Genomic DNA, 26,608 nt, shown 5'->3' on the forward strand with positions numbered 1-26,608 from the left:
GCCTTGGTTGATGTATTCCCGGCAACTCTGAAAATGTCTACTGCAGAAAACAAACCCATCACCATTACGAATCAATTCACCACTTCATTGTTTACCTTATGTCAGAAACAAACACGGCGGAGGAGTGTGTGCGTGTGTGTGTGTGCGTGTGTGTGTGTGTGTGTGTGTGGGGGGGGGTGACATGGATGGGGAAATAGAAAATGAAATCCATCTGCGGGAGATGATGATGATGGTCTAGCACTCCACACACAAAGAGTCGACACACAGGCTTTGAAAACACAAGTTTGAAAGAAGACGGACTCAAAAAGACCCCGAAATGCCAGGCTTAAAGGCAACACACAACAGAGCGGTGACCGCCCCCCCCCACCATCACACAACAATACACCGAGCAGGTGGACCAAGCAGGCGTTTTAACGAGGCCTCACAAACACCGACACGCTGAGCAGAACACACACACACACACACACACACACACAGCGAGCGGCGACACAAAGAAAAGTACACAAAGGAGTGGGAGCTGATGAGAGGAGAAAGCCACAGGACAAGAGTGAGACAGAGCTGAGGGAGAAAGGGGAGGAGGCATGCGGAGGAGGAGGAGGAAGGCGGAGGAGAAAACTGAGCTTACAAAACGTGTAAAAAGACAGACGAGAGTGATTTCCAATTCTAACATTTATTAGATCTACTCAATCACAGGTACAGAGTTTATTGGCAGTGATTATCTACAACAGGCATCTAGTGAGAGGGAGTGAATGACCCGGATAGAGGATGACGGGCAATTCAACAATGTCACCAGCGCTAAGGAGCACTTGTCCTTTGGTGACTAATTATTTTTCGCCATTGCTCAATTTTGCCGACACCATTTAATGACTCACCGGTTTGAGAGATATAAAAAAAAAAAAAAGAAGCTTTTTGACATTGTTGAATTGCTCTTAACTTGAGATGGTGGGATGGAGAGGAACACAGTATTTATATTGTACTGTCAGCAGCCACAGGTCCAACACTGTAAAACAATTTCATGGGTCTGGTTTGCTACCATGTTTTTCTAATTGCACATAATGAACCCGTATGCCAGGAAACACACAGCTGCTAAATCGCATCACTTCCAGTTGTTCTCAATTCACCGACCGCAGCGCTGTCGAATATCGTTCATGAATCTCTATGCGCTGTGCATATATTATTAATCTCCACAAGCTCTGCAAATCAGTAACATCAGCATTCTCATGCGCCCAAAACTACGAAATAAACTGAATATCTAACTGGAGTGAAGTCATCCCAGTCATGTGGTCGAACCCAACAATTTGTGGCGTGGGAAGTGACATCCAAGTAAACGTTGCTCACTGAACAAAATATACACATCCGTATTTACAAGACGAGATCTGAGTGTAACGAGGATCAACCACACACATGCTTTGCTAAGTTTAATAAAAAACAAATCAGTTTAAATGAATGGCAAACTGAGAAAGAGTCAGTATCAATTTGTCATTAAAGTGCATCAGAGTCAGTGTAGAGGGAGTTTAATGGTGAAGGTGGTCGGGTTGAGACCACCGGGAAGGGGGGACGGGGGGACGCACGCATGCACATACCACACACACGCAAACACACGGAGCACTGGTTTATTACACTGTAGAAGTACCTGAACTGGACTTTCCCTCTCCACCCGCGTCTTGAGACTGGGGGCAGGGCGGTGGCGGGGTGAAGTTGGCTTCGGTCAGGCTGCTGTCGAAGGACTGCATGGGGAACGGCGACGGCGGCAGCAGGGTGCTGTTGGGGCTGCTGATGTCGCCCTCGCCCACGAGAGTCAGGTCGCCGTGGGCGTCCTCCTCTACGGTGCGGAGGATCGGCCGGGTGTCCAGGGGCCGGGGGATGGGGGAGAGGTGGGTGCCAAAAGTCGGGTGGCGAGGAGGGGGCATCAGGCACCGCCTGCTCCCGGAGTGTCCGTTGGCGCTGGAGCCGAGGGAGGAGTCCAGGCTCTCCGAGCGGAGGCCGGCGGTGAGGGCCCCCCGCAAGGAGACGCCGTTCTCCCGACTTTGTTTCAGGGACTCCGGGGTGGAGCAGGCCAGGTCAGAGGAGGCGGAGCAGGAGGAGGTGGGCGGGACTAGACGCAGGAAGTCGGGAAGCACCAGGTCTTCTTTGCTCAGGAGTCCGCGCTGGTCGTTGGCTCGGGAGCTCTGCGCCCGGCTCAGCAGCTCAAAGAATTCTGCAACACAGATCAAAACGGGTTTCCCTCACTTAAAACTTTCCAAATCGGTGAGCTCCTGGAAGGAAATGATTAGTTGAGGGTGTTAACATTCAGCGTAGCATCCTCACACCTGACGGGGAAAGCAAAAGCAAAGCAAAGCTCAGAAATCCACCAATAAGTCAAAGAGAGAGAGAGAGAAAGAAGGACATTTACCTTCAGCTTCATCTATATTAATCTTTTTCTGTTTTCTCTTTTCCCCTGGGAGTGCCGAGTCTGGTCCACTTGCTCTCAGAGAAAAGTCCTTTGGTGTTGACCTCTCATCTCCCTGCAGATGCAACAATAACAATGCACTCTGTTAGGGGATGGGGGGAGGGGGAGGGGGGGATGGGGGGGTCATAAAGGCGAGGCTAAGCATGAGCTGCAGAGCACCCTACTGAGCAGAGTGTCCGGATTCACTGACACCCTCGTGTAAAAGATGAGCCTCGTCCATCTGCCGGCTCTCCGCGTCTTTACCGACCTTGCTCGCGTTCCGGACCGAGTGCTATCTGCCTACAGACGGTGCAGTAACTCAAGCATGGAAAGGGAGCAAGTGAAGTCAGCCACAGGCAGTGTTAGGCTAAGGGATGCAAAGAAAATCGGGAACCCACCAACTTAAAGCTTGTAAATGTTAATAAGGATGAATGTGGGATGTTGCGTAAGCGGCGCAGCAGCGGAAAGGGACAAAACACCACACCGGGACATTTTTAAGCCACATATATATATGAGAATAAAGACGTCGGGAGTACTTACTGTCGCAGAAAAACTTCTACTTGGAGGGTGGTTTTTTAGGGAGGACGACTTAGATTTGTCTGTTTGAAAAGAGAGACGGAGAGAGATGTACAAGACAATAAATCATCAGGCTGAGAAATTAATGAGAGAATGAGACAAAAAAAGAGGACATTTTAGAAACCGTTGTTTACAAGTTCCAGTAGGAAAAACAACTTTTCACATTTAAAATTGAAATAAGTTCTTATTTGGGTTTGTTTGATGGTCTTACCTTTCCCTGCAGCTGGGTCGATTCGATCCAAAACAACTCGTAGGCCATCCAAGCTCGAGATGGGGGCGCCCAGGTCCAACGGCTCAGTTTCTCCGCTCTGAAGCGAAACACAAATCGATGGTCAACGCGTTACAATCTCCACCTGTCGTGCGGAAGTCTAAATATTCACGAGCCTTAGTTTAATTTATAAACTATTCCTCAGCTCTGGACTACTGTATAATACTGTTATAATGCCTGAAAACCCACAGGACTAAAATAAAAATCTTCTGGCAGGGGTCTAGGGGAGGAGTTGGCATGTTTAAGGAGTGTCGTCATTCTTAATTATAGCCCTGTGCGCTCCATCTTCAGAGGCTGAGTCACGGCGCTAACCACCGTGTAGAGATGGAAAAGGATGCGGTGGCTTCCCTCCCCTGACCACGATACTCCACCCTGTGGCACTGTCACACACTACACAGGCGGCTTCCCTGGACACACACGGAAGCTTTAAAAAAAAATAGATTAAGGCAGCGTAGCCACCGGGGACGACTTACTACTTTGGCCACAAGATCGCTGAGGTGGAGGCCGTATTTGGCCACCACGGGACGCAGGACCTCGGTGACTGGTTTGGTGGGTTTGGCTTTAAGCCCCACGGAGCGGTTAATGGGTACCAGGTCCAATCTAGGAGCAGAGAAAGAGCACGAGTAAATGTCAGCGCCGACATGAAAGCACGGACAGAATAGGGGGCTTTCAAAAGAAATTGACAGATCCGGCAAACTTTTGATTAATTATTCACACCTGAACAAAGTCCGCTTCTCCACTCGCAACTCTCGAGAGCTGAGGGTCATGCAGTCTTGGTCCAACACCAAAGGCTGTGAGGAATAAAACCACCCATTAGCGACACATTAAGCTCCAGTAAAAAAAAGAAACGTACTGTACACATTGTACAGCCCTTAGAAATCTTTCCAATTGAATTCAGCTTTGTGTGAAGAGGAGCTGTTTTTCAGCATTCCTCGGTAGTTTGGCCTCCCTCACCTTCTCCCCCCCCACCAGGAAGAGGTCAACGGCAGCCATGTTGATGCTGATGCTCTGACAGAGGCCTTGGAGGACTTCCCTTATGGAGGCACCGGGCCGAAGGCTGATTGAAGAGCAGGAGCCGTTGGGCAGCACCACGCTGCAATGTTTGGAGGAGCGCTCCCACACCGAGTGGCGATTGTCAGACTACGGAAGCAAGAAAAAGAGCAAAGATCTGGATTATGGCTTTTAAAAGTGTTAATGATACACGGATTCAGTTGAAATTGTAGCTAGTTCTTCTTTACTCTCTGATTTATGCCACCCATAAGCAAACAATGAGTGGGCTGTTCAACCTACAACCTGTTACGATGACTTCACCAGACACCAGGGCTCTCTGTGTTGCCATGGTGATCTGTCCAGAGGAATCTTACCTCAATCTTGCCGGCAGAGCAGGAAGTGGCCATCTCCAGACTGGTACCGGACGACAAGGAGCCCTGGGACTCCCTCCGCCCATTACTGCCCCAGTAGTCTGCACAAAAAAACCCACACAGAGGAGGATGAACTCGTGCAGATAAGAGACATCAGCGCACTGCGTGCATTAAAGGACACGTACGATGTGGAACACCAAGCGAGCGTCAGACTTACAACTTACGATCGTATATGACACCATTTGTGATGAAACATGAAGTGTTTAGTCTTTAAAATGAGACAAACTTGAAGCTATAATTTGAAACGATGGTTTCAGAATCAATATATCAAATTCATTCTGGTATTTTGCCACCTTAAAAAACGTCGGCCCTTTGCGGACAACACTCTCTCCGGCGGGTCAACATGCCAGAGTTTCAACAAGTATGCTTCTGCCGGTGTACCAGGACTGTGTATGCAATAGGCTGAGGACTGCGGAGCAGCTGTGCCTCTACGTGCCTCCCCCGCATAGAGTTCATGGCGACCCTGGAGCTGGCAGCGATTTTGGTGTCTAGTTCAAGGACGCATCAGCACTTTGGAAGTTTGTGTGTGGCAAAAAAAAAAAAAAAAAAAAACTTTCAAAACTGTAACCAGACGGCAACCGGGCTTGTTGATCAGATTCTTACCGAGGTTGATGTCTCCTATGTCCTTCTTCTTCGGGCCCTTCCCAAAGCTCCTGTTGCGCGACCACGAGAAGAAGATGCCGCGTTTCTTGTCAGCGCTCTCATCCCGGCTCTCCTCATTCGGGGACCTCCCTGACCTCTGCTTTCTGGCCTCCTGTCGGTTGGGAGAACAAAAACAAAAAAAAAAGGATTTGAACTCTCGTACCGGTAATGGCGGCGGAGGACCAGTGGCTTTGACACAGTCGGAAAAAAAAAAGCAATAGTGGCACCTTTCTGGGAGTGGAGAGGGCCGAGCGGTCAGAGCTGGCGCTGTGCTTCGAGGGCGCAGGACTGCAGGGAATCTGGTACGGGTCCGGCAGGGGTCGGCCGTCCACCTCGGCGCGCATGCACTCCTGGTAAAGGGAGGACTTGAGGAATCGCGAATAACTGTCAAACTTCATCAGGTTGAAGATCTGCAGGCGTAAAGAGGAGCGGTTGTGAGTCAAACAAAAATAAAGATGGAGAGGTAAGAGACACAAAGAGGCACGCGAGGGTCAAAAATAAGGGAGCGAGGAAGAGAAAATGACACGCAGACGGAAACAAGAGAGAAGAAACTACTCGTGTCAACATATGGTTACAGCTGATGTTATGACAAATCTCAACAAGTGAGCGTTTTATCACGCTCGCGCGCAGCCCGAAAATATACAGAACACTGACTGCGTGTCTATGTGTCAGTGTGTACAGCATGCGCTAGGTCCTCCGTGGGTGTACGCCAGTTTGTGTTTATCACTCGCGTAAAGGCTCGGGGCCCTTTCGTAAACAAACCCAGATGGCCACCGAAGAAAACCCAATATGCTCGGGCAAAGTGACTAAAGGCTAGATGAGAACCAAACCCCCCTACTGTCAAGAGAAGTGTCTCCGTCGACAGTGTCGATTTGTAAAGCCCTCTTGAGGCATTCGTGATGTTGAACTTGGGACATTGTAAATACATCTGAAAGTCTAAAATGAACCAAAGACACGCAAATATTAAAAAAAGATGTCTACTAGGACTGTCTTGTTGGTACCTGTAGCTGCTGCGTCTTGAACATGTCGGGCCGCGGGGAGGTGAGCACGTCATCGGCCAGCTGCGCTTGGCTGTCGATGTTGACCGGCATCGTGGCCTTGCTGGACAGGAAGCTGTTGTAGATCTCTCCAGCTCTCAGGCCCAGCTGCAGGACAGAGAGGTTGGATGACGGGAGAATTTAAAGATATATATATATATATATTGATATATTTTACACGCAAATCACATAAGCATCCAGATGTAATTGAATGTGCCCTTTGTAAATAGTGGCTACATCACTGTGGTTCTAACAGAGAATTAAAGACATATTTGATCTACCCCATCCAAGCTGCTAAAATGATTCAAATTCTACAACTTGAGGGAAGGAAAGCTCACTTGATATTAAATCTGAGAGGAGAAGCCAGACAGACTTTATTTTGTTTGAGGGTTTTATTTACCTGCATTGTGCGACAGGTCGGTTGGGAACCATTCCAATCCGTGTGTACGTTTGTAGCAATGGGATTTGCCTCATACTGTGTGGACTTACCTGCTTTTTATCCGCTGCAGGGACATGACTGAAGTATTCGCAGGCCTGCCAGAACAAGATGTTCTCCTCGCTGAATTCTTTCTTGAGAAATTCCTGTGGAGTCACACGGCGCAAGAGTTTCTATACGATGTCAAACTCATTCTCTCTCTCTCTCTCGCTGTCTCTCATCGTTCCAGCGCAAGTGTTGTCGAGAGCAGTAGTGAGGCAAGAAAAACGATCGGGTGTGATGTTGCGAACAGGATTGGTGTAAAGTGTAGGCGAGGGATAGTGTAGGCGCGCAGCTCTGATCGGCGCTGAGGAGCGAGGTGGTTCTGGGACGCCACAACTTAGCGTTGAGCCTCCTGAAAGTGTTGTGGGCTAAAATTCAAAGACACATCTTTTATGTGGGAGGCAACAGAGATGAGGTGCCTGTGCTCGGAAAGGTTGGACATTGAGAACTGGTTCTGAACTTGAACCTGTTCCAAATCTATATAAATTATATATATATATATATATATATATATATAGATTTGTATTCAAATAAATGGGCTTTCCAACTGCTGTCAAGCTAGTCAAGACTACCTGAACCAAGACCAAGTAAAGACCAAAGCCAGGCTTGACCAAGACCGGACCAATGTAAGTCCCACTTCAGATAAAATGTGGAACATGCAAACTAAAGGCCACATTCCCACAGAAAAACATATGAAGATTCCTCTTCATTCTCCTCTTTTGTTGCCATATATACTGTATTTATCTATGTGTGCCTGTATTGTATGTGTGGAACTTCACAGTCATGATGTTAACAAATAACGGACTGAGTAGAAAATGACCTCCAAAAATACATTTTTATGCCGTTAACGGTCGAGCATCAGCTAACCGGAAGATCACTAAGCACGAGTAAAACAAGTGTAAAACATCAGGCTTCAGTAAGAAACAGAATTAAAAAGCTAAAAAATCAATAAAAATGCTCGGCCACTTTCTTTTACTCGTACACCTGAAGCACCGAGACCGCTTCACGCTGCTGGTTTTGACAACACTCTCGGTTAAGTATGACGGGATTCAATCAATCTAGGAACACTTTTTTTTTGTTGGTTTCCTTACCGAGAAGTAGCGCACACCCACTGGATCCTGGAGGAGGCGTTCGAAGCAGGCGGCCCAGCTGGCCACGCGCTGCTCCAGAACCCCTCGGAGGCTGCCTGCTCCTGGAAGACTGCCATTGCTGTTCAGGCTGCTCTGGCTGCAGCATCCCTGCAACTGGACTCCACTATAGTCTGCAAAGACGGAGAAAGAGGTTAGTGGGCTCTCACGTTGTGCCCCTAAATAGAGATTTTTTTAATATCTTCAAAAGCAGACACGTCGATGAGTTTTGGTGATCGTGTGAGCGAGAAAGCTCAATAAAACAGCACATTATTTCATCAGATTCGGGGTTGAGGTGCTAATTTAACTACTGTGTGCAGGGAACGACATACGAGGTTGTCAGCGATCTAATGAAAGCCGCGATCCTGTTGGAGTTAAGAGAGGGAAGGACTCGCCGTCAAATGATCGAGACATAACGGGGAGCCAAGAGGTGCCCTGTATCTGCTCCAAGCATAATTACAAACAGAAAGTGGATGAGACTATACGGTAAAGGTCAAGGGATTTCGAAAAGGAGAGTTGATGGCTCTTCACTCCCACCGGTAAATGTCACACAATAAGTGAAAGTCAAAGTTCAAAATATGTTACGAGGGACGTGTGGAGAACGAGGCTAACAGATCTGATTGCAGCCGACAAACAGCAGATGTCACTCGGTTTGGTAGGAGAGGCGCAGAGGAGGGAGGGAGGGGGGGGGGGGGGGGGGGTTCAGCGAGGACAGAGAGCAGAATGAAAGAAGACAAAACAGAGGAGACAAGGATGATTAGAAGGACACAAGGAAGGGAGAGTGGGTGAGGAGCCGGGAAGCTGCTGGTCAACTAAAGCGTGGGGGGGGGGGGGCTTTGGCCCCGCACAGTGTACCTGCTATCATGGCAGCAGATGGCCACTTTAGAGCTGTGGGCCGAGCAAGCACAGTAAAAAAAAAAAAACATAACAGAAAAAGGGTCACAGTGAGATATATTAGACACATTCTGCTGAGAGTCAACTGGTTGGCACGGTAAACGGGCACTAACAGAGGCGCATCTTTGCTGTTGGGGTGTCGGGAGGAGAGTGTACGCTAACTGGAGTGAGGCGCAGTGCTGCACATCCTCATCTGGTCGATGCGCCCGCACTAGGAGCGGCGAGGATTTGCAAATATAGGCGCAGTTCAACTGCGGCCGAATAAAAGCCTCTGCAAATAGTACATGACGTCACCAACAAGTCTTTCAGAATATTACTACGGTGGCCTCGACGTGACCTTTTTAAAAACACAGTGCATCTCAGCCAGTAGTGCATCTGAATGAGTGTGTCTTTAGTGTGTGTGTGTGATTTGCTCCCCTGGGGCCTCTGGAAGTCCCCCTGTCTAAAGTTTGCGGACAAGCCATTTGTTTGGACTTGGTGTTAATGTCTTAGTGCCGAGGCTTTGGGAGACGCGTTTACCACATTGTGTGGCGCTCAGTTAATGAGATGGCTTTGGAAAGCAAACGGTGTGTGATGCGCATCCACGGGCGAAAAAGGAGCGGCGCTGCCCTTCCTCGGTCAGCCTCTTAGCAAATGTTATTAAAAAATGGCAATGAAAAGGGAAGGACCAGACGGCGTGCACGCTGGCCCCCGACTGTAACCCCAAACAGCAAAAAAGCCTTTGTTAATGAGGCCCGCTGCTGCCTACAGTCCATCATCCTCACTGACTTCTTTCTATGACACCATTTGTATTGAGCAACTACGGAGTTCTGAGTAGAGAAGAAAATTAGAAATAAAAAAAAAAGCACCGCAAGCTGGAAAACATCAAACAACTCCGCAGTTTTAGTGATTAAATTCTGTTTTTAAGAGTTTGACTTCGACGGCTGGCGGTATTTTCCACGCTTCACATCAAATAATCCTGTTTAGATTCTTCCATAAGAGTGTTTTTTTTAAAAGTAGTAGGAGCAAAAGGTAATTGTACTCACCGCCATCGGAGGAAGCAGCCGACTGAAAGAGAACAAAGAGAGACATGAGTGAGAGGCTGCCCTCGTGACCTCCTGTGCGGAGACAAGAAACTGAAGATAGCCGTGATAGCAGGCATCCCACCAGTCGCTCTGAGGTGTGTGTCCTTGTGGTTACTAAGTGAGAGTGTGTGTGTCTGTGTGTGTCTGTGTGTGCTACTGGGAAAGGGTTGGATCTTGGGTCCTTTCACAAGACCATTAATTTGTAAGTGGGTGGACCCCCGGCCTCTACCACACACAGCTGTTCACACCTCCACACCAGGACCCACCCTTCACTTTATACTATCCACACACACACACACACACACACAGGCTCCTGAATATGTGCATTCCTGCCGACTGCAGTCACAAAGCACCAGAGCTCATCAAGGCAGAGCTACTTGAGAGGCCGTCGCTGGCCATAATGGCCCTTCTTTTCACTTGCTAATTCCAGCAGTGAGGAGGTCATGCATGTGTCGACGGCTATGAATAAAAAGGCGAAAACGGCACAAGTCCCTCCCTCGTGGGCATGACAATTTAACGGTGACAACTTTCCATAATTGGGTGCGATTATAGCCATGGAATAACGCTGAATCAAAACACCACTCAAGAAACATTCACGTGGCAACGTTTCAGTTTGAAATCACTGCCTCGGCATCGGGGCTTTTCTTAAAAAAATCCCATTTCGGTTCGGCTGATGAAGAGAGATTTAAAGCCCAAACTGTGTTGCTGCTGTCGCAAATGTATTTTAAAAGCAGGGGAGGATATGAGAGGCGCATCTTCGGGTTTGGTCCAAGAACACGAGAACAAAACAAAACGGCGCGTTGGAGGATTCATCTGAAAAGGGGAGACTATTTCCAGAAGAGTGTCTTCTGAGCTGCCACTTCAAAGTGTGAATATATTCGAGGCTGATAATAACGTCTAAACAAGGCTCCTATTGCCAGCCTGGTGCCTCGGTGCGAGCAGTACATACAGTTTGTACTTTAGTGGCGTTGCATAATACTGGACTGTCGAGCTGCAATAAAACAGCACAATGGAAATGAACTAAAGTGAGTTGGCCGCGAATGCGATTGGTTCGTTTTCAGCTCGATCAAGAAGAACATGACATATTGCGGAGCGGCCCCGGTTCTTTGTAGTTATTTCGTTGATGCTACCGGTCGTCTGGAGGCCGGGGGAACCTAACCGCGGTCATGCCGCCCCGACGTGACGCTCCGTTCCATTTTTGGGAGCGATCACATGTAAAAGCTCTATGAGACACAGACCACTGAACCACTAATTGTCCGTCACAGCCTCTTTACAACTCGGCTGCTGCTGAGTCCAACCCCGCTATCGTCAACACCCAAAAGCCCCCCCACCCCCCTCCCCCTTCTGTGGTGGCTAGCATGTGTACAGTAATCATGGAGGACCAACATGAAGCCCAAACAGAACAGAGAGAACACCCACTCCATCTGTCCGTCCCTTTTGGGTCTAAAAACAGCGAAACCTCAAACCTTAAATACATAGAACCAGACAGACATCACACGACGTGACGTAAACTTTGGTTTTAAGGTCTCCAGGCTGGAATATTATGATTTGGTGTATTTCGTGCTCTCCATTCTTTGGACAGATTTGACTTCTATGGTGACGAATATGATCGAGATCCGCTTCCTCCCATTCACAGACATGTAATATGAGTGGGAGAGTTTAATCATCATGAATGGCCTCTGGACACACAGGGTTGATGCAATATCTCATCGTCTAACGCATGCTCGTGTCAGAGGAGAAATATGTCGATGACAAATGTGAAGGTATGGGTTGGTGTGCAGGCTGAGAGGCGTCTCATTGAATGGAAATGTTGCAGAATCCTGTAACCAGTCTGTGACATCGGGTTGTCATGCCGTGCAACGCTAAAAAAAAAAAAAAAAAAAAGAGTCCACTGGTAAAGATTTGGCAAGACCAGCTCCACCGCTGTGGCGATTCTCACGTGATCTGGGGATTTTAGTGTGATGTTGGAGAAAGTGAAGGAGGTGGTTTCTAAAACCAACCTAAGATGAGGAAGAACGGTTCAAATGTCGGTCAATCACATAATGCAGGAAAAGGTTTGTTTCTATTGTAACACTTGAAGTTATTGTTCTCTTAAAGCCATATTCCGTTTTGAACGGATTTTAGTTTGATTGTTTTGAGTCTATTGTTGTGAACATGTTTTTACAGTTACTGTGGTATAGAAATACAACGATAGAAGCTTTTGGCAATAACGCCACACAGTTTGTTAGATTACACAGAATTGTTTTAGATTTAGTTCAAAATCTACTCGCGTTCTCCAATGATTATTTCAACTGTTGATTAATTTGCTCATGATTTATTTTATTGTTTTTTCAAATAATAGATAAACAAAAAAAAAATGACAGAATGCATGTTCCCAATGGTCAAAAACCCCAAAAACATTAAATTTCCCAAAAATAGAAAGCTGAAAATCTGGAAATATTTGGCTGTTTTGCTTGATCAACAACCTAAATGATAAACACTAATCAAGTACTTAATCAAGGACATAATGATGAAGCCTCACACTTTTAAAAGTCGACCAGGTCGGGCTGTCAAAGTACACCGTGGCTGGTGTGTGTGTGTGTTTGTGTGTAGGAGGCTGCAGCGGTGAGACCACACGCACACACACACACACACACACCACTTGTTATTACTTCCTTTGCCCACGAGTCCCCTGCAATGAGGCACACCGTCACCTCTCGTCCACCTTCCTCTGTTGACGCCTCTGGTGACGAGCTGGCTCCACCATGGGTGGCTCTGCGGTGCGACAGACCCGCTTTGATCCTGATCATGCAGAGATCCCATTTCACAGCTGGAGTCCCCTCTGAAAGCGGTCCACGTGAGGTTGTTATCAACCAAATGGACAAAACATCGCAATTCCAAGTCACAGCGACGGAGCAGGATCTGGCTCTGGCTCTCCGGTTTGGAAAATACTCTCCCAGCTTTAGTGAGGTACGGCCCCCACGCCACACAGTCTGGCATCCCGGGACGCCACATGCTGGAGGAACGTAGATGATCCCACCAAGACAGATTCATGTGTGATCTCTGAAGTGAGCCACCCCGCGACACAAGCACACTTTCACTGGTGTCAAATCAAGGATAGGCCACATTTATGTCACAATGTCCCCCATTAAACAATACTTCTGATCTTTCAAAAAGGGATTTCTATTACCTTTTGGGCTTGTTTCGGCATGTTCCTTCCCTCACAAACTGGGTTGAGATGTGCCCTGCTCCACACTCCACAGTCAGATTTAAAAAAAAAAGGAAAAAAAAAGCCTCTTCTAAACTTTTACACAACTCAAGGCTGATTCTAGCATCCCGCAAACAAACAACCGCGAGTCCCCCACCGCTTCAGACAGCTGTCCTGAGTGGTAGAGAGGCGAGCAGCAACGAGGGAGATTAATGAGAAAAGCAGCTGACTGAACAAAAAAGGAGTCTCTTCGTACGGAGGAGGAAGAGGAGGCTCGCTGGGCAAACCACAGTTTACTTACAGTGTTGAAGTTCCAAGTCCTCTTGAAGGAAAGTCTCTTCTTGAGACTCATTGTTCCACAGTCTGCTACACCAGCAGCACACAGACAGAGTGTGTGTGTGTGTGTGTGTGTGTTTGTGTGTGTGTGTGTCTGTGTGTGTGTGTGTGTGAGAACGCATACCTGAACATTCCCCACCCAAAACTCCGCAAACCATGTCTGTACAAGTCAGAGAGTGAGAGAGAGGACGAGAGGGAGGGAGGGAGGGGGGAGAAGGAGGAAAGAACGATTTCCTTACTCCGCTGTTGTTACCATGGCAACGCGCCCGACAATACATACAGCCTCCTCTGCCACAGTGGCATGAAGGAATCACATGAATTAACCTCCCCCCTTTTGTTCCCCTCACACACACACACACGCACACACACACACACACACACACACACACACACACACACACTGGCCATGTCCAAACCACAGTGCCCCCCCCCCCCCCCTTCTGTTTCCAGTCGGGGGCACTCTCTCTCTCCCTCTTTAGTCAGTTTAAAATGGAAACCAGATGAATTTTAGCCGAATCAAAATAAAAAGTTTGCTCGCCCACGAGTTGAACTCGGCGCTTCGTTAGCCGCCGTCACAGAGCGCCGCTCCCGCTCCCCCCCCCCGACTTTAACAACGTCTATTGGTGTTTATTCCTCGAGCAATTTATCTGATGTGCCGGCAAAAAAACAACCAATTCTGGCTTCACTCATTGCCTCCGCTGCAGCACTGCGCTTCCACATTTCTGGCAAATCTCTACAATCAGCACGCCGACTGTTTTGTTGGACGAACGGTTATTCTTGAAGCGATGGTGGCTCATTCGGAGGTCTTCCCGAGGCACATGAGCCAGCATTCCTTCGTCCCAATTTTGCCTGAATAATGGAGGAGATATGGTGTTTATTAACGGCGAGGCTTTCGTGGCAGATTCTATCACTTTGGAAATGGGATGTTTGTCATATGTGCGTGGTGAAAGGCCTCCGTATGCTTCAAACACACCGGGTCCAACGGTCTACTTCAGCCCTGCACTTTTGCCCTTTGACCTCCCTGAGGCAGAGCGCCCACTGCAGCCAGGCGAGCACATGACGAAGAGCAAAGCATGCTGGAACTCTTCAGACCAAGGGGTCGCTCACTGAAGAGTCTGCTGCCACACAAAAGCTCCGAGCCTCCACTTGACTTTTAATCAATTCGTTAAAACGCTTCCTGGACAGGGGAGCGCCGCTCGTCACAAGAGCTAACTAATTGAATGTCAAGTTCTCCACCAGGCGCAGGCCGGGAAAATAATCTCGGCCTGCTATCTGCGGCAGACGACAAACTATTCCCCTGACAATAACATCAAGAGAGCAGCCTCGCATTGGCGGCAACTTCCCTTTTGAGGCAGAAAGGGGGCGAGGGTGCGGTGACTGATAAGACGGAGGAGACATTTCATTCCCAACCAAGCAAGGAGTGTGTGAGGGAGAGAGAGAGAGAGAGAGAGCGAGAGAGACCGACGTAGAGAATTATGAAACACTGCCCCCCCCGCCCAGACAGTATCTGAGCGGAGATAGACGCAGTCAGACAACCGGGTGTTTGATTTTCGGAGGTTAAGGAGGATCCGGCGTTCTTACTGTGGGGGGGGAATCTTGTTTGTCGCAGCAAATCTGTCGCACAATCGCATTAGCAAGGATCCGATGAGGTCAGCATGCTTGTGTGATACGAGGCGGTCAGGAATGGTAAACAACACGAGCATAATTAGCGTCCCTTTAGATTTCCTATGTGTATTATGTCCATAGATCAAGGGCAGTGATTTTGAGTCCCTTCAGACAACAGCATGTGACTCACGGTCACGCTCCGTCGGGAAATCCTATTTTTGACACGAGAGCCTCTGAAATTACGCCAGCGGTGTAATTTAACTTCACTTAAATTATGATCTAATTTAGTGTCACTTTTAATTTGATTTTTACCGAAAACAAGGGGACAGTAGAAGGCATGCGATTTGGGCATTGTGGCTTTTATTTTGAGACAAAGTGTAATGGTGTTATTGCCCCACAGTGCACAAATTCAGGTGTAAAATCTTGTCACGCTGTCCATGCGAACAGATGTGACCGTGTCCCAGGAGCTGACGCGAGTGGGACGCAAACACTTAAGTTGTTTCTGAGTTTAATTTTTTTTTTAAAAACACACAAATCTAGTAAAAGAAGGGTTTCTATAAATCAAATACAAAGATCTTGACTCAAACCTGACAATGATGCTGGGTGGATACATGTCTGGCCCTCGGGCCATAAACACTCCAGACTTTTAAGTGTAATCCCCCCTCAGCCAACAAATGGGATGTTCTCAATGCCTTTAAAAGACACGAGCGATTTGCATGCAAACAGAGGCCATCGCCACAATGCGTCTCATCTCTTAATCCCCCTCATCAGCGCTAAATCTACTGCCTGTTCCCCAACTTTAACCGGTTAGCCACGGCAGCAGATGGGTACGGATCTGCTCCTGTCTGGATTAAAGTGGCATTACTATGATTTGTTCAGTGCTGCCGGTGTGTGTGTGCGTGTGTGTGTGTGTGTGTGTTCACCACTTGTTGCTGACAGGGAGTACTAGCATTCCTCTGGATGGAGATGTTTACCTTTCCCCCCCCCCACTCAGCTGCTCTACTTCTCGCAAAGCTGATATCAGAATGCGTCTTTCCCAGCTCGTGACGACAATGTCAATTCTGTAAACACTGCCTGAACCTGTACAGCTCGCGTCAACGCTCCCGTGTTTTCAAGAAGCCTGAAAGCATGCGTGGAAAACACGCCGTTATCGTTGGAGTAGCGAAAAAAAAAGGAATGCTGGGTCGGAGGGGAATGCTGGTAACAAATACAATACAATTTAAAATGTACAAGGCACAGCTAAACAAAAATAGAATAACGTCAGAGAGGGAAACCAGTGGAACCAGTGACCACGACCCCTCCCATCTCAGTTTACCACCATAGAGAAAGGGCTGCTGCGCTCACATGAGCCTGGAGGGCTCGGGGTGGCTAAACCACATGAGATACCACCACACCCTGTTGCTGCTCTCTTTCTCCTCCGTAAAAAAACACCCGAAATGGACTTTCCATCCTGAAACCCGACACTTGTAATTAGCGCTGTGAGGTTTTTTACACGAAAGCCCGGTGCGCCGTGTTTTGAACAAAGTCTGGGCGCTTGGCTACAGTCGTTGTGTGGCCGACAAGGCCGCGATATAAACGAATACCTGCCTCCTGGAAGTGCACGAGGCTGTAATGTTGCCGATGACAAAGGACCGCCATGATAGTTCGCTTCCTGTGTAAGTCCCGCTGACCTTACACCCCCTACTGTTAATCCTTCTGGTCATGCAGGGAACCTGAGCTTATTGAGGGAGACAGGAAAAGAGTTTATCCCTCTAGGCGGAGCGCTATATGATGGCATTTTGTCTCCGTGGGTATTTGGCACGGCGACAAGTGCATGAGAACACTTTCTCTTCACACAATGTACACAGCATCTGCATCTTTTCCTTAAAATTATCATATGTGCTACATGTGCTGGTCACCTTTCGCTCAAACAAATATTTCATGAAAGGACGCTGGCATAGCGCTGCGTGATTTGCATCTTATCTACTTCCTTTAGAAATACCAGGACACACGGGGAAGGTCAACACATGAACAATGTGTATTAGTTTACTCCACGCAAAGCAGTGAGGTCATGCAATAACCAAGCTACATAAACAGATAGATCACATTTCTTGATATTGAGGACTATGTTATGGGAATAAATCACGGGGGAAAAGTTGGTGTTTTGACTTCCGAAATAGAGCAATAACGCCGGGCTGCACCCGACAATCCATGTGTATGAACTCCACAGTAAGTAGTAGACAAGGCTTTGGCCTAATTCTGCGCCGACACGAGGCCAACAAAAAAAAAAACACACCGACTACATTCACTTTCCGAGCCTCGGCGCAATCCTCTCCAGTTCAAACAAGACGAGCAGTCTTGCTCAACGTCTACGAAAACGACTTAAAGCGCCGCCCGAGCTACAGGTGCGAGGCAAAGAGTCGAGCAAGGAACGAGCGGCCCGCCGCTTCCCAGACGTGTCCAAACTGTTTCCAGGGAGGTGATACAAGACTTTGGCACTTCTGAAGCCGTTCCTTGTTGAGCAACCCTCCACACCCTTGGCAGCAGATTCCCCTTCAGTGCGGCAGAGAAATAATAATAGTACGATGGAGGAAGGTAAACAGTGAATCACCCCCAGAGGTTGCGTATTACACTTGGCCGTCTTTTTCCCCCCCTCCTATAGCCAATCAGCACGGGATGATGAAATGCTGTGTATACATCGTAACCCTGAATGTCGACAGATGATGTCACAGCGTCTCCGTCCAGAGATGGCGAGGAGGGCCGGGTATTTTTTCCGTGGTCACGTTTTTTTTTGTGGGGGGGGGGGTCAGACGGCAAACTCAGCAACCACAGCCACATCTGGTTATTGGCTGTTTGCATATTCATACGCCGAGCAGCTGGACTGTTAAAAACAACTTCTATTCTAAGTTTTGTTGCGTTACTACACAGCTTTTTGTTTACCAGTCGGTGGGTTTGGAGAGAGACTTGATTGCAATTGCGGGAGAAGAGAGGAAGAGACGGAATCATGCCGGAGACATTTAGAGGAAAGAGCCGGGCTGTTTTGGTTCTTTGCGTTCTATGCTGGTAGCCCGAGGACACGTTTGCTGAGCGCAACTGTCCACCCACACTCCACAGCCGGCCGTGTGATGTCAGCCAGATAAAAGTGTGTCGTGTTCTTCCGTGCCTCTCTACGGCTAATCCTGCAGGAACGCACATATTCCTGCTCATCTTCTCATATCATTACACCCGCATCAACGAAAAAAAGAATTCACACGATGAAGTATACACGGCATCTAAATTTAGCAGCTTTAAGAGAATATTAATAATAATGATGATTCAACTTATGGGAGGAACATATGGGGTGGGTTGACGTGGACACACACACACACACACACACACTGCACGGCTGTTTGGTTGAAACATACATGAGCAACCCGAGGATCATGCAGTAGTCATGCAGACACCAGAAGACGGATCTGTTTGAGATCAGAGCGAGGACATGCCTGCACAGGGGCAGAGAGAGGCAAGTTGAACACCACAGGCAACCATTTCAAGTTCAAACTAAAACTGCGGCTATTACGCGATCCCCCTAAAAAAAAAAAAAAAAAACACAATGCAGGAGAATTTAGTTCCACCTGACCTCTGATCTCCCTCGCGCACTGGACCTAACTGCTCCTTAATGCCACCGAGTGATGGCAAAACGAGTCCCTTCTCCGGGCGAGCGCAACAGAGCACACTTCACCCAGTAAGCGACCCTCGGTGTGCAGTTTGGGAGTACAATCTCGGGTCACTTCCCAAAAAAAACCTTTTTAGTGCGGCGGTCTAATTTAAAGTCAGCGCGCGTCCTGATATAGACGCTAGACCACATTTTCTTTTTTGCTGTATAGAGCCACGCAGTGTGTTGTGTGTGTGTGTGTCATGCAGCACATGAGAGTTCAGCTGGCTCTGGTGAAAACATTCCTCTGACAGACCGCACAAGCTAACCACTGTATGCCGCTCCAAAAAAAAAAAAGGGGGCTACAACAGGAGCTACAAAGAGCCCAAAGACGGAGACGCAGGGGGAGGATGGGGATGGCACCGGTTAAAGACAACAAGAGGAGGAGGAGGAGGAGGAGAAGCGGAGACAGACACAAAAATGAAATAATAATAAAGACTCCGGGATTTCCTGGCAAAGACTTACAGAGCCGAGGGTCAAAGTTTGCTCCATGGATGCCGCTGGGCGCGCGCGTTCCGCTGGCTCGTCCACTCAGCGCTGCTCCGCACGCCTGCTGCGTGTAAACCGGTCCATCCGCTGGTGCTCCGGCGACGCGTGTGTGTGTGTGTGTGTGCGAGAGGACGGCGTTTGCGGGTGCAGAGAGAGGAGAGAGCGCGCGCAGGAGAGCCGAAAAAATCCTGACAGCTACTGGGAGTTCAAAAGCTCCCTCTCTCTCTCTCTCTCTCTTCCTCTGCTGCCGGTTCCCTCCCTCTCTCGCTCTCTCTCTCCCTCCTCTTTCCCTCTCTGTCTTCATGCCTTCTCTTGGTTCCTGCTACGCCCACAAGATAGATCCATTACCCGCAGGCGTGCAAACAAGAGCCGCTAATGTCTCCACACCTAAGAGGAGAGGAGAAACTTCACACTCACGGAGAGCAGGAAGAGGTGCCCCAAATGTTTCTCCCAGCAGGCACTTTATGCCTGAATAGAAACAACGTGCTTTGACGAAAGATGTGTTCACGTGCAGGAGGAAGAAGTTGGCTCGCAGTGGCTGTGTTGGGATGAAGGGGGGGGGGGGCGATTTGCAGCAGAGCTCCGCGTGGATGTAAGACCAGCAGGTACAAAGCAGCACATTCTTAAACATGCCCCAACATAAGGGGATCAGACTACCAAAGCCCAGCGTGCATCACACACGTCAAAACAACCTCTGTGCCATGAGGACAGTCCCTCAGAAAATCCTTCCCAACGACACACAAGTTAGGCAGACCATAAAGGGACCACTTCATCCCCTCAAGGTCGTACTCGCACACGCCGAATATGTAGAAGCAAGGAGTCACTTGAGGTCAGCAGCTCAGCCGTCTCCTGTCTGACGCAAAGGCTCCTCAGAGAGACGTTCGCCAGATCTGTTGCCCAAGTAAAACCAGCAACTTCTACATGTGTGAGTCTTCGTAACGACACACTTGCTAATGCCATTTTGGTTTGCCACCATCGGATCTCTCGACCATGAACCCAGGGTAAAGCTCAGCCTTTGAAACAAGAGCCCCGGGGGGCAAATGTGGCCTTTGATTGACCGTAAAACATCCCCTGTGGTGCCCTATACCATGACTGAAAACTGCACGGGGTCAAAAAATGACTGTTCTTGATGATTCGATGCAGTCTGAACTCCTATTGAGCCGGATGAACGAGAACAGATTCATCTGACTTCTTGGATGTTATCTCCAGATATCAGCTAATCAGATCAGTGCGACAATCTGCGCGTTTGTCTGTTGCCGTTATATCATTACATGGTGTCCACCCGTACGCACCTTCAACAGAAACATGTCCAGATGAGGACATTATGTTGGTTATGATTCTTTGAGAATCACACTGCAGGGACCCTTATCCAAGCGGTTTGTCTGGTGGGGAAATTGAACGTCTACCTCTCTTCCCTCCCAACAACTCCCAAGTCGATACGGCTCTGTGCAAAAACAAACAGCAGACAACTCTGTTTGCACAGCAGTGACTGTGTTCCACTGTTACAATGGAAATGGATTTCCTATTCAGGTTGTTTTTTTTAAAAAGTGGCTTTTTCCAGACAATTAAGCATTCTTCTGCTGGTCATCAAAAGAAACACGGTGCTATACCCACACCAAGGAGCATCAGCCAAACTCAGCCGTCTTCATTCGGCAGCCAACATGTCGGCACTTGATAACGTCACGTTACCCATAATGCTTGCATGCAGAGAGGCCAGTGTGTTTTTTTGTTTCTTTAGACATGACTGATACGAGACAAACACAATAGACTCTGTTTCTCCCCGTTGGTGTCATAGCAGCTCCTGATAGAGTAGGTGTGTGAAGTCTAAGGTTTGTACACACATTGCGTAACGAAGAACTCAACACAATTACTACCAAGTGTGAAAGCGACCTGCTTTCAGGTCCAGCCGCTGCTATTTTGTTCAGCGAATAATAGTTCCACATAAGAAGTGTGAGGCAGAGAAGTGTACTCTCTGAGTACAATGTGTGGTCCATGACCGCTCTATACAACGCAGCATTCGGTCTGTTGTTCGTGTGCTTTTTAGAGCAGCTATGACATGTAGGATGATTTTTTTTTTTTTGTGTGTGTGTGTGCGAGTATGAATCAGTGTGCATGATGAGTAATGCCCGCATGCGAGCGAGAGAGAGAGAGAGAGAGAAAGAGTTCCTCGGCGACATTAACATGAGAGAATGTGAGCACGACATATTGGGTCGCGCAGCAGTGCTCATTAGCGAGGGCCAAACAAACAGGGCCGCGCCTCTGGTGCGCACACAAAGACCACTTTGTGAGCCGCCCCGTGCCACAAGTTTAGCAGCGAAACGCAGAGTTCAAGGCGGCGGAAATGAAAGGTTGAAACAGAGCTGAAAGTGGAGCAGCATGAGAACGAGGAGGGAGGGGGGAGGGGGGGGTCAACTGAACGTCCACATTAAGGGAGCAGACCCACTTGTAAACACGCTGATGATTTTCCAGCTTTTGTGGAAGACATAACAATGAATCATATTAAAAGCTTTGAATGTATGAATGTTCCGATTCAAATATGAATGAAGAAAAGTAAATAAAATACAGAAGATAAACCTCTGAGGAAAGTAAAAGAAGAAGGAATAAAACGCCGTCGCCTACCTCGAGGTCGTCCAGTGATCGTGCCAAGCTCATGCGTTTGGAGGAGCGGCGTTTGGAGGCCCGAGCAACACCCAGACCCCAAAACCTGGAGCCCTGTGACAATGAAGGAGTAACAGATGAGCAAAGACCAATAGACAGCATATTCACACTTATCCTTGTACTTCATTATGAATAAAAGGAAATTCAATTCAAATCAATTTCATTAAATTAAAGTGTATTGTCAGTACTGGTCTGGATGAATTAACAAAGATTATCAGCTCGGCAAACCTCAGATTTCCTACAGAGCTTCTGCATTTACATGTAACCTTATTTATTACCTGAACTACTACAACCCTGTTTCAAAAGTAACGACACAGCACTATTTTCACAGTCTACCCTATTAGAGATCAGACAGAACATAGTTTTCTGCCTATCGTCACTTTAGAGAAGATAAAGCAGTTTCGCCAACCGCCTCTATTCTTATGATTGGAGAGACGAAGTCTGATGTTTGAAGGAGACTTTAAGAATTGCAGATAATTACCGCTGCATGACATGCGGGCTCTACCCTGTAATTTGCCCGGCTTCCTGTGGAAGATCGTCTCCTTTCAGAACTAATGCAGGACACAATCTGCCTCTGATTTATAAATACTGCTAAAAGGCTTTGCTTGAATGAGGCAGAAAACGCCAATAAGTGGCAGAAATGAGAAGAAGAAAATAGACCGGGAAGGAGATAAACATCTGTTTACAAGAACACGCACGGCCACATCAAAACACATGTCACGGAATTGGCTGGACGTTAAACCAACATCTGGAAACTAGCACATGAAGAGAGGAAACGATCACCTGCAAGTTGAGTAACACAGAAGAAGAATTTAAAAGAAACTGGAGTAAATAAGTCACAGAGGAGCAAAACTAAGAGATCACCGTAGGTTAACTGGGCCAAAAATGACCTGACTTTTGATTTGTAGCTGTTTGGCATGTTTGCATACATGTCTAATAACTAATTGCATTCATCCCCTTGGCTGAGAGAGTTAAATAAACTCTGAGATACTGCGTACACATCAGGGATTTCCTCGGGGAGCCTCATTTCCGGGACTATGTGGATGCACAGGGCCATCTTGTGGGCAGAAAGGACAGTTGCATTAAAAATCCCTCTCTCTGCCTGTCGATGACAATGACATCATTGACTTAAAAACAGGTGTTTTCTTGAGTTCAATTCACACTCAGCACCAATTGACTGCTAAAAAAGGTGTGTTGTATTTCGTTGTATAGGTGCCACCAAAAAAACAGGCTCGCTAACACCCCCCCCCCCCACCCCCCCAGTGTCTGGAGAGCCAACTCCGTCTGACCATTTAATACTTCCTGTGTCGCCGTGTTGAACATGAATGAAGTACAGAAACAGATGTCTTGGTGTGACTGAGCTGCCAGTGGAACTCTAAAATGTCACGGTGTAAGGATTTCTCATTAACACGTGGCTGAAAAAACAATATATGCAAAGATATACAGTACTGTATATGAGGGCAGAAACAAGTACTGGAAATCCTGTGATATCTAGAAAAAGTACACACAAATCAAGTTTTGATTTAAGGTAAATAGCCACGGGTAAAATGTTTTTACCTTCTCTATAATCAAAATATAAATGAATTTGAAATTTTCCTCTTCAGGCTTCTAAAAAAATAAAATAAAAAGACCAAAAAATTGCAGACTTCAGTTTTAAAAGGTAATTTTTTTGGGCTTACTTACATTTTTGGTATCGTCATCTTTCCGCTGTTTCTCTCTCTGCTCAAGAAACCTTCTGGTCCCTTCCTGTCTGGGAGAGAGCATCAAGACCTCCGCTGAGCAGTACCTGTCCGAGGGGATCTGGTTCATGGGGCGCGGCAGGATATTTGTGCCGGTGCTCAGGCCGAGGCTGGAGGACCAGCTGCTGGTCACCGGAGGCTCAGGGTTACCGCTCAGGGCTTTAGACCACTTTGGCTTTGAGAACCACCTTTGGCTCCCTCTGAGAGGGTCTCCAAAGAAGTTTGCTTTTTTGCTCAGAGGAGGCAGGGGAGGCGGCGGGGGCTTGAACTGGAACTCGAGTCTGGGTGGAGGACCTCCGTAAAAGCTGTGAAGAGAATCGGGGCCAGGTAGGGACTCTGAAAGGGAATGTGTGCCGGCACTGTTCTCCGGATTCAGTTTTTGCCCGTTCTTGGAGAGGTTTATTGGGGTGAGGTCTTCAGCCCGGGGATAATCCCATGGACAGCTGGGGAGGTGGGCTCCAGGGTGGTTTCGGATGGCAGAAGGGAAATCCCTGTCCGCTCTCTCCTCGGGGGGCGACGCATTCCCAATCCCACTGTCCCCATTGCTGCTGGCGCTGCCTTGTTTGCCGGCGCTGCCGATCTCCTTGGCTTGCTGCTGAGTCTCCATATCCAGTTTGGATCGAAGCCTCTCCACGGCCTCCCCCATGTCACTGTACAGCACTGTGACGAAGTGGAGAACATCTGGCGGAGTCTGAGGGAATTCCAGGCAGCCCAAGGCATCTGGATCGGGAGTGCAGTCGAAGCCAAAGCGTCCGGCAATGCCAATATGGTCGTCATGATTTCCCAGCTCTGGGTCGATGAAGAACACGTGGCAGGAGGCCCGCAGAGGCCCGTCCTCGGGCACGCGGCCATCGATTATATGCGCTGTAGTGACCAGGCATAGAAAACGCGGGTCTTCAGCACACACGGCCCCTAAAACTAGGTTCTCGGCGGGCAACGCCGCCAGAACAGCTCCGGCGTCGTCACAGAGTCGGATGCAGTCGAACATGATCTTCATCATCACCAGAGTATGGGTGTTCTGCTCCGTTCCCAGCAACCGTATTCGCTCCCGGATGGCTTTCAAACAGTCCTCCTCCGATTCGGTGGTGTTTAAAATCAGCTCGGTGGAGCTCAGGTAGCCCACCACCAAGGTCATGTTTAACATACTCCAGTCTGAGTTAGCTTCCTCTGTGTCCGTAAACACGGAGTCCGTGTCCCCCGCTCTGGGAGTTCCCTCCTTTCGCTGCTCAGCTAGAGAGTTCCACTGTTGCCCACCCCACTGCGACCATTGCGACATATCGGGCTCGGACACCGGCCTCTGTTTGGCGCCGCTGGCCCGACTCGAGCTAAAGGGGGAGTTACTCGAATCGTGCGAGATGGTGCGGAGAACACCTGCCTTTTGGAAAACACCACTTTTCGGGCCGATCCCAAACTTTGCGTCATTGAGAATGGGGTTCCCCATGATTCGGCTCGCAGCAAGCACCACCATCTGCAAGGGTCCCGTGCAGCTGCCAATCAGCTGCACCACGGTCTCATGCGGAGCGGTGGACACGTCGTTCCCATTGATGGCCATTATGTGATCCCCCTGTTTGAGTCCCACCAGGTCCGCGGGGCTTCCCTCCAGGATGCCGCTCAACAGGCACGGCCTCTGTCCCGAAATAGTGAAGCCATACCCGGCCCGACCGCGGGTGACCTCCACGCTCCTCAGCTCACCGGCCGCGCTTAAATCCAGACGCCTCCTCGCGCCCTCGGGCTGTCCCTGTATCCTCATCTTCCTCGTAGGGTGCTGTGAGATCCAGCGAGTTGGAACTGAAGTGGGTTTGACAACACTATTGTGTTGTTGTCATCCTACAAAACAAAGTGGGGAAAAAAACAGGAAGACGCTTTAAAAGCAGTTTGTTTGCCGTACATGAAATTATACCCACAAAAAGAAAGAAGAACAGAAGTATTATCACGCAATAGTTCAGTTGCTCTCAACAGAGACATGTGGTGAAATACTAATTGGAAGCATTAAATTAGGGTTACAACACTTATTTTTATTATCTCTTAATCTGTCAAATTCCACGGCATTGAATTGAGTCTTGTCAAATTGTAATAAAAAACACCCATCACAGTTTCCTGATATCATGTCCAAACAACAAAGATATTTAGTTTACAGCCATTTGACACAACATAAAAACCATCTTTACTTTTGAGAGGCTAAATGCCCAATTTATCAAAATATCCATTCTCTAGATTACACAGTATAATAACTATGTGCAGTTCAAATTTAAAATGTACACTTAAATAATAATTCTTGTTGAGACAATTTGGTTAAAAATCAAAACATACAAATACACTTTACACATTAAGGGCAGGGTGTTGCTCTAGCTCTGTCTTACTCATACTGAAGTAAATTATAAACCAAATAAAACACTGATATCAATCCTTTTTAAGCAATTATCTGTCAGAGATAAGGCACACACAGCTTGCCTAGTACCCCCCCCTCCTCCACCCACTCCCCTAAAACAGAGTGCCAGCTGGCTCTCTACTCACAGCAACATTTAAACGAGAGCCAGACTCTTTGGTTTCGGTCAGCCACTGTTAATAAATGTTCCAATACTCTGCTGACCGCACAGGTTAAACATGTGAATCTCCGGAAACACGAAGCCTTGTGTTGTTGTTTTTATTTTGTATTAATTATAATAAAAAAACATGATGTTACGTGCGCATTTAACGCCAAATCCAAAACTATCGCCACGAAGAGGCTGCGTGAGGACTAACTTTTTAATTACCTTTTTTACGGGAGTGAACAGATCCACAAACGCTGCCTCGGGTTTAACGCTGCTTAACGGCCAAAAAGTTTACATTTTCACTTTAAAACGTCCATTTTTTTTATTTATTTCCCTGCCGTGATTCAGTAGTCCATATGGGAACGCGCGCGAGCTTCGCTGCCCTCCATTCGCTCGAGGCGGAGATCACAAAGCGTCTTTCAGTGTAACCATGACAGCGTAACGTCTCTGGAACA

At 48.0% G+C, this 26,608-nt stretch overlaps 1 protein-coding gene across 2 annotated transcripts; it reads right to left on the reverse strand.

The window, feature by feature from the left end:
• Positions 1–682: 682 nt before the first annotated feature.
• LOC306714742 (regulator of G-protein signaling 12-like) lies at positions 683–26,500 on the reverse strand. 2 transcript variants are annotated; one of them, XM_079184866.1, is made up of 17 exons: positions 26,376–26,500; positions 23,567–25,449; positions 21,845–21,937; positions 9,897–9,918; positions 7,942–8,111; positions 6,862–6,954; positions 6,337–6,480; positions 5,563–5,745; positions 5,297–5,447; positions 4,637–4,734; positions 4,227–4,412; positions 3,990–4,063; positions 3,746–3,872; positions 3,216–3,312; positions 2,969–3,027; positions 2,393–2,504; positions 683–2,197 (listed from the first exon to the last, which is right to left on the reverse strand). In XM_079184866.1, exons 2-17 carry the CDS (start codon positions 25,370–25,372, stop codon positions 1,617–1,619), a joined length of 3,996 nt encoding a protein of 1,331 aa, XP_079040992.1. In that variant the 5' UTR covers positions 25,373–25,449; positions 26,376–26,500; the 3' UTR covers positions 683–1,616. The 2 variants fall into 2 exon arrangements, with proteins under 2 accessions (XP_079040992.1, XP_079040993.1); XM_079184867.1 differs by lacking the exon at positions 2,393–2,504 and having other exon boundaries at positions 2,028–2,197.
• Between the last annotated feature and the right edge of the window lie 108 nt (positions 26,501–26,608).

The sequence above is a fragment of the Pholis gunnellus genome, assembly GCF_910591455.1.
Source record: "Pholis gunnellus genome assembly, chromosome: 23".
Classification (NCBI taxonomy): Eukaryota; Metazoa; Chordata; class Actinopteri; order Perciformes; family Pholidae; genus Pholis; species Pholis gunnellus.

Coding starts and splice junctions, on each gene's coding strand:
- LOC306714742 (XM_079184866.1), bottom strand. CDS start 25,372: ATGAGGATACAGGGACAGCCCGAGGGCGCGAGGAGGCGTCTGGATTTA. Junction 9,919..21,844: donor GATCACTGGACGACCTCGAG/GTAGGCGACGGC, acceptor GTTCTCTTTCAG/TCGGCTGCTTCCTCCGATGG. Junction 6,955..7,941: donor TGGGTGTGCGCTACTTCTCG/GTAAGGAAACCA, acceptor GTGACTCCACAG/GAATTTCTCAAGAAAGAATT.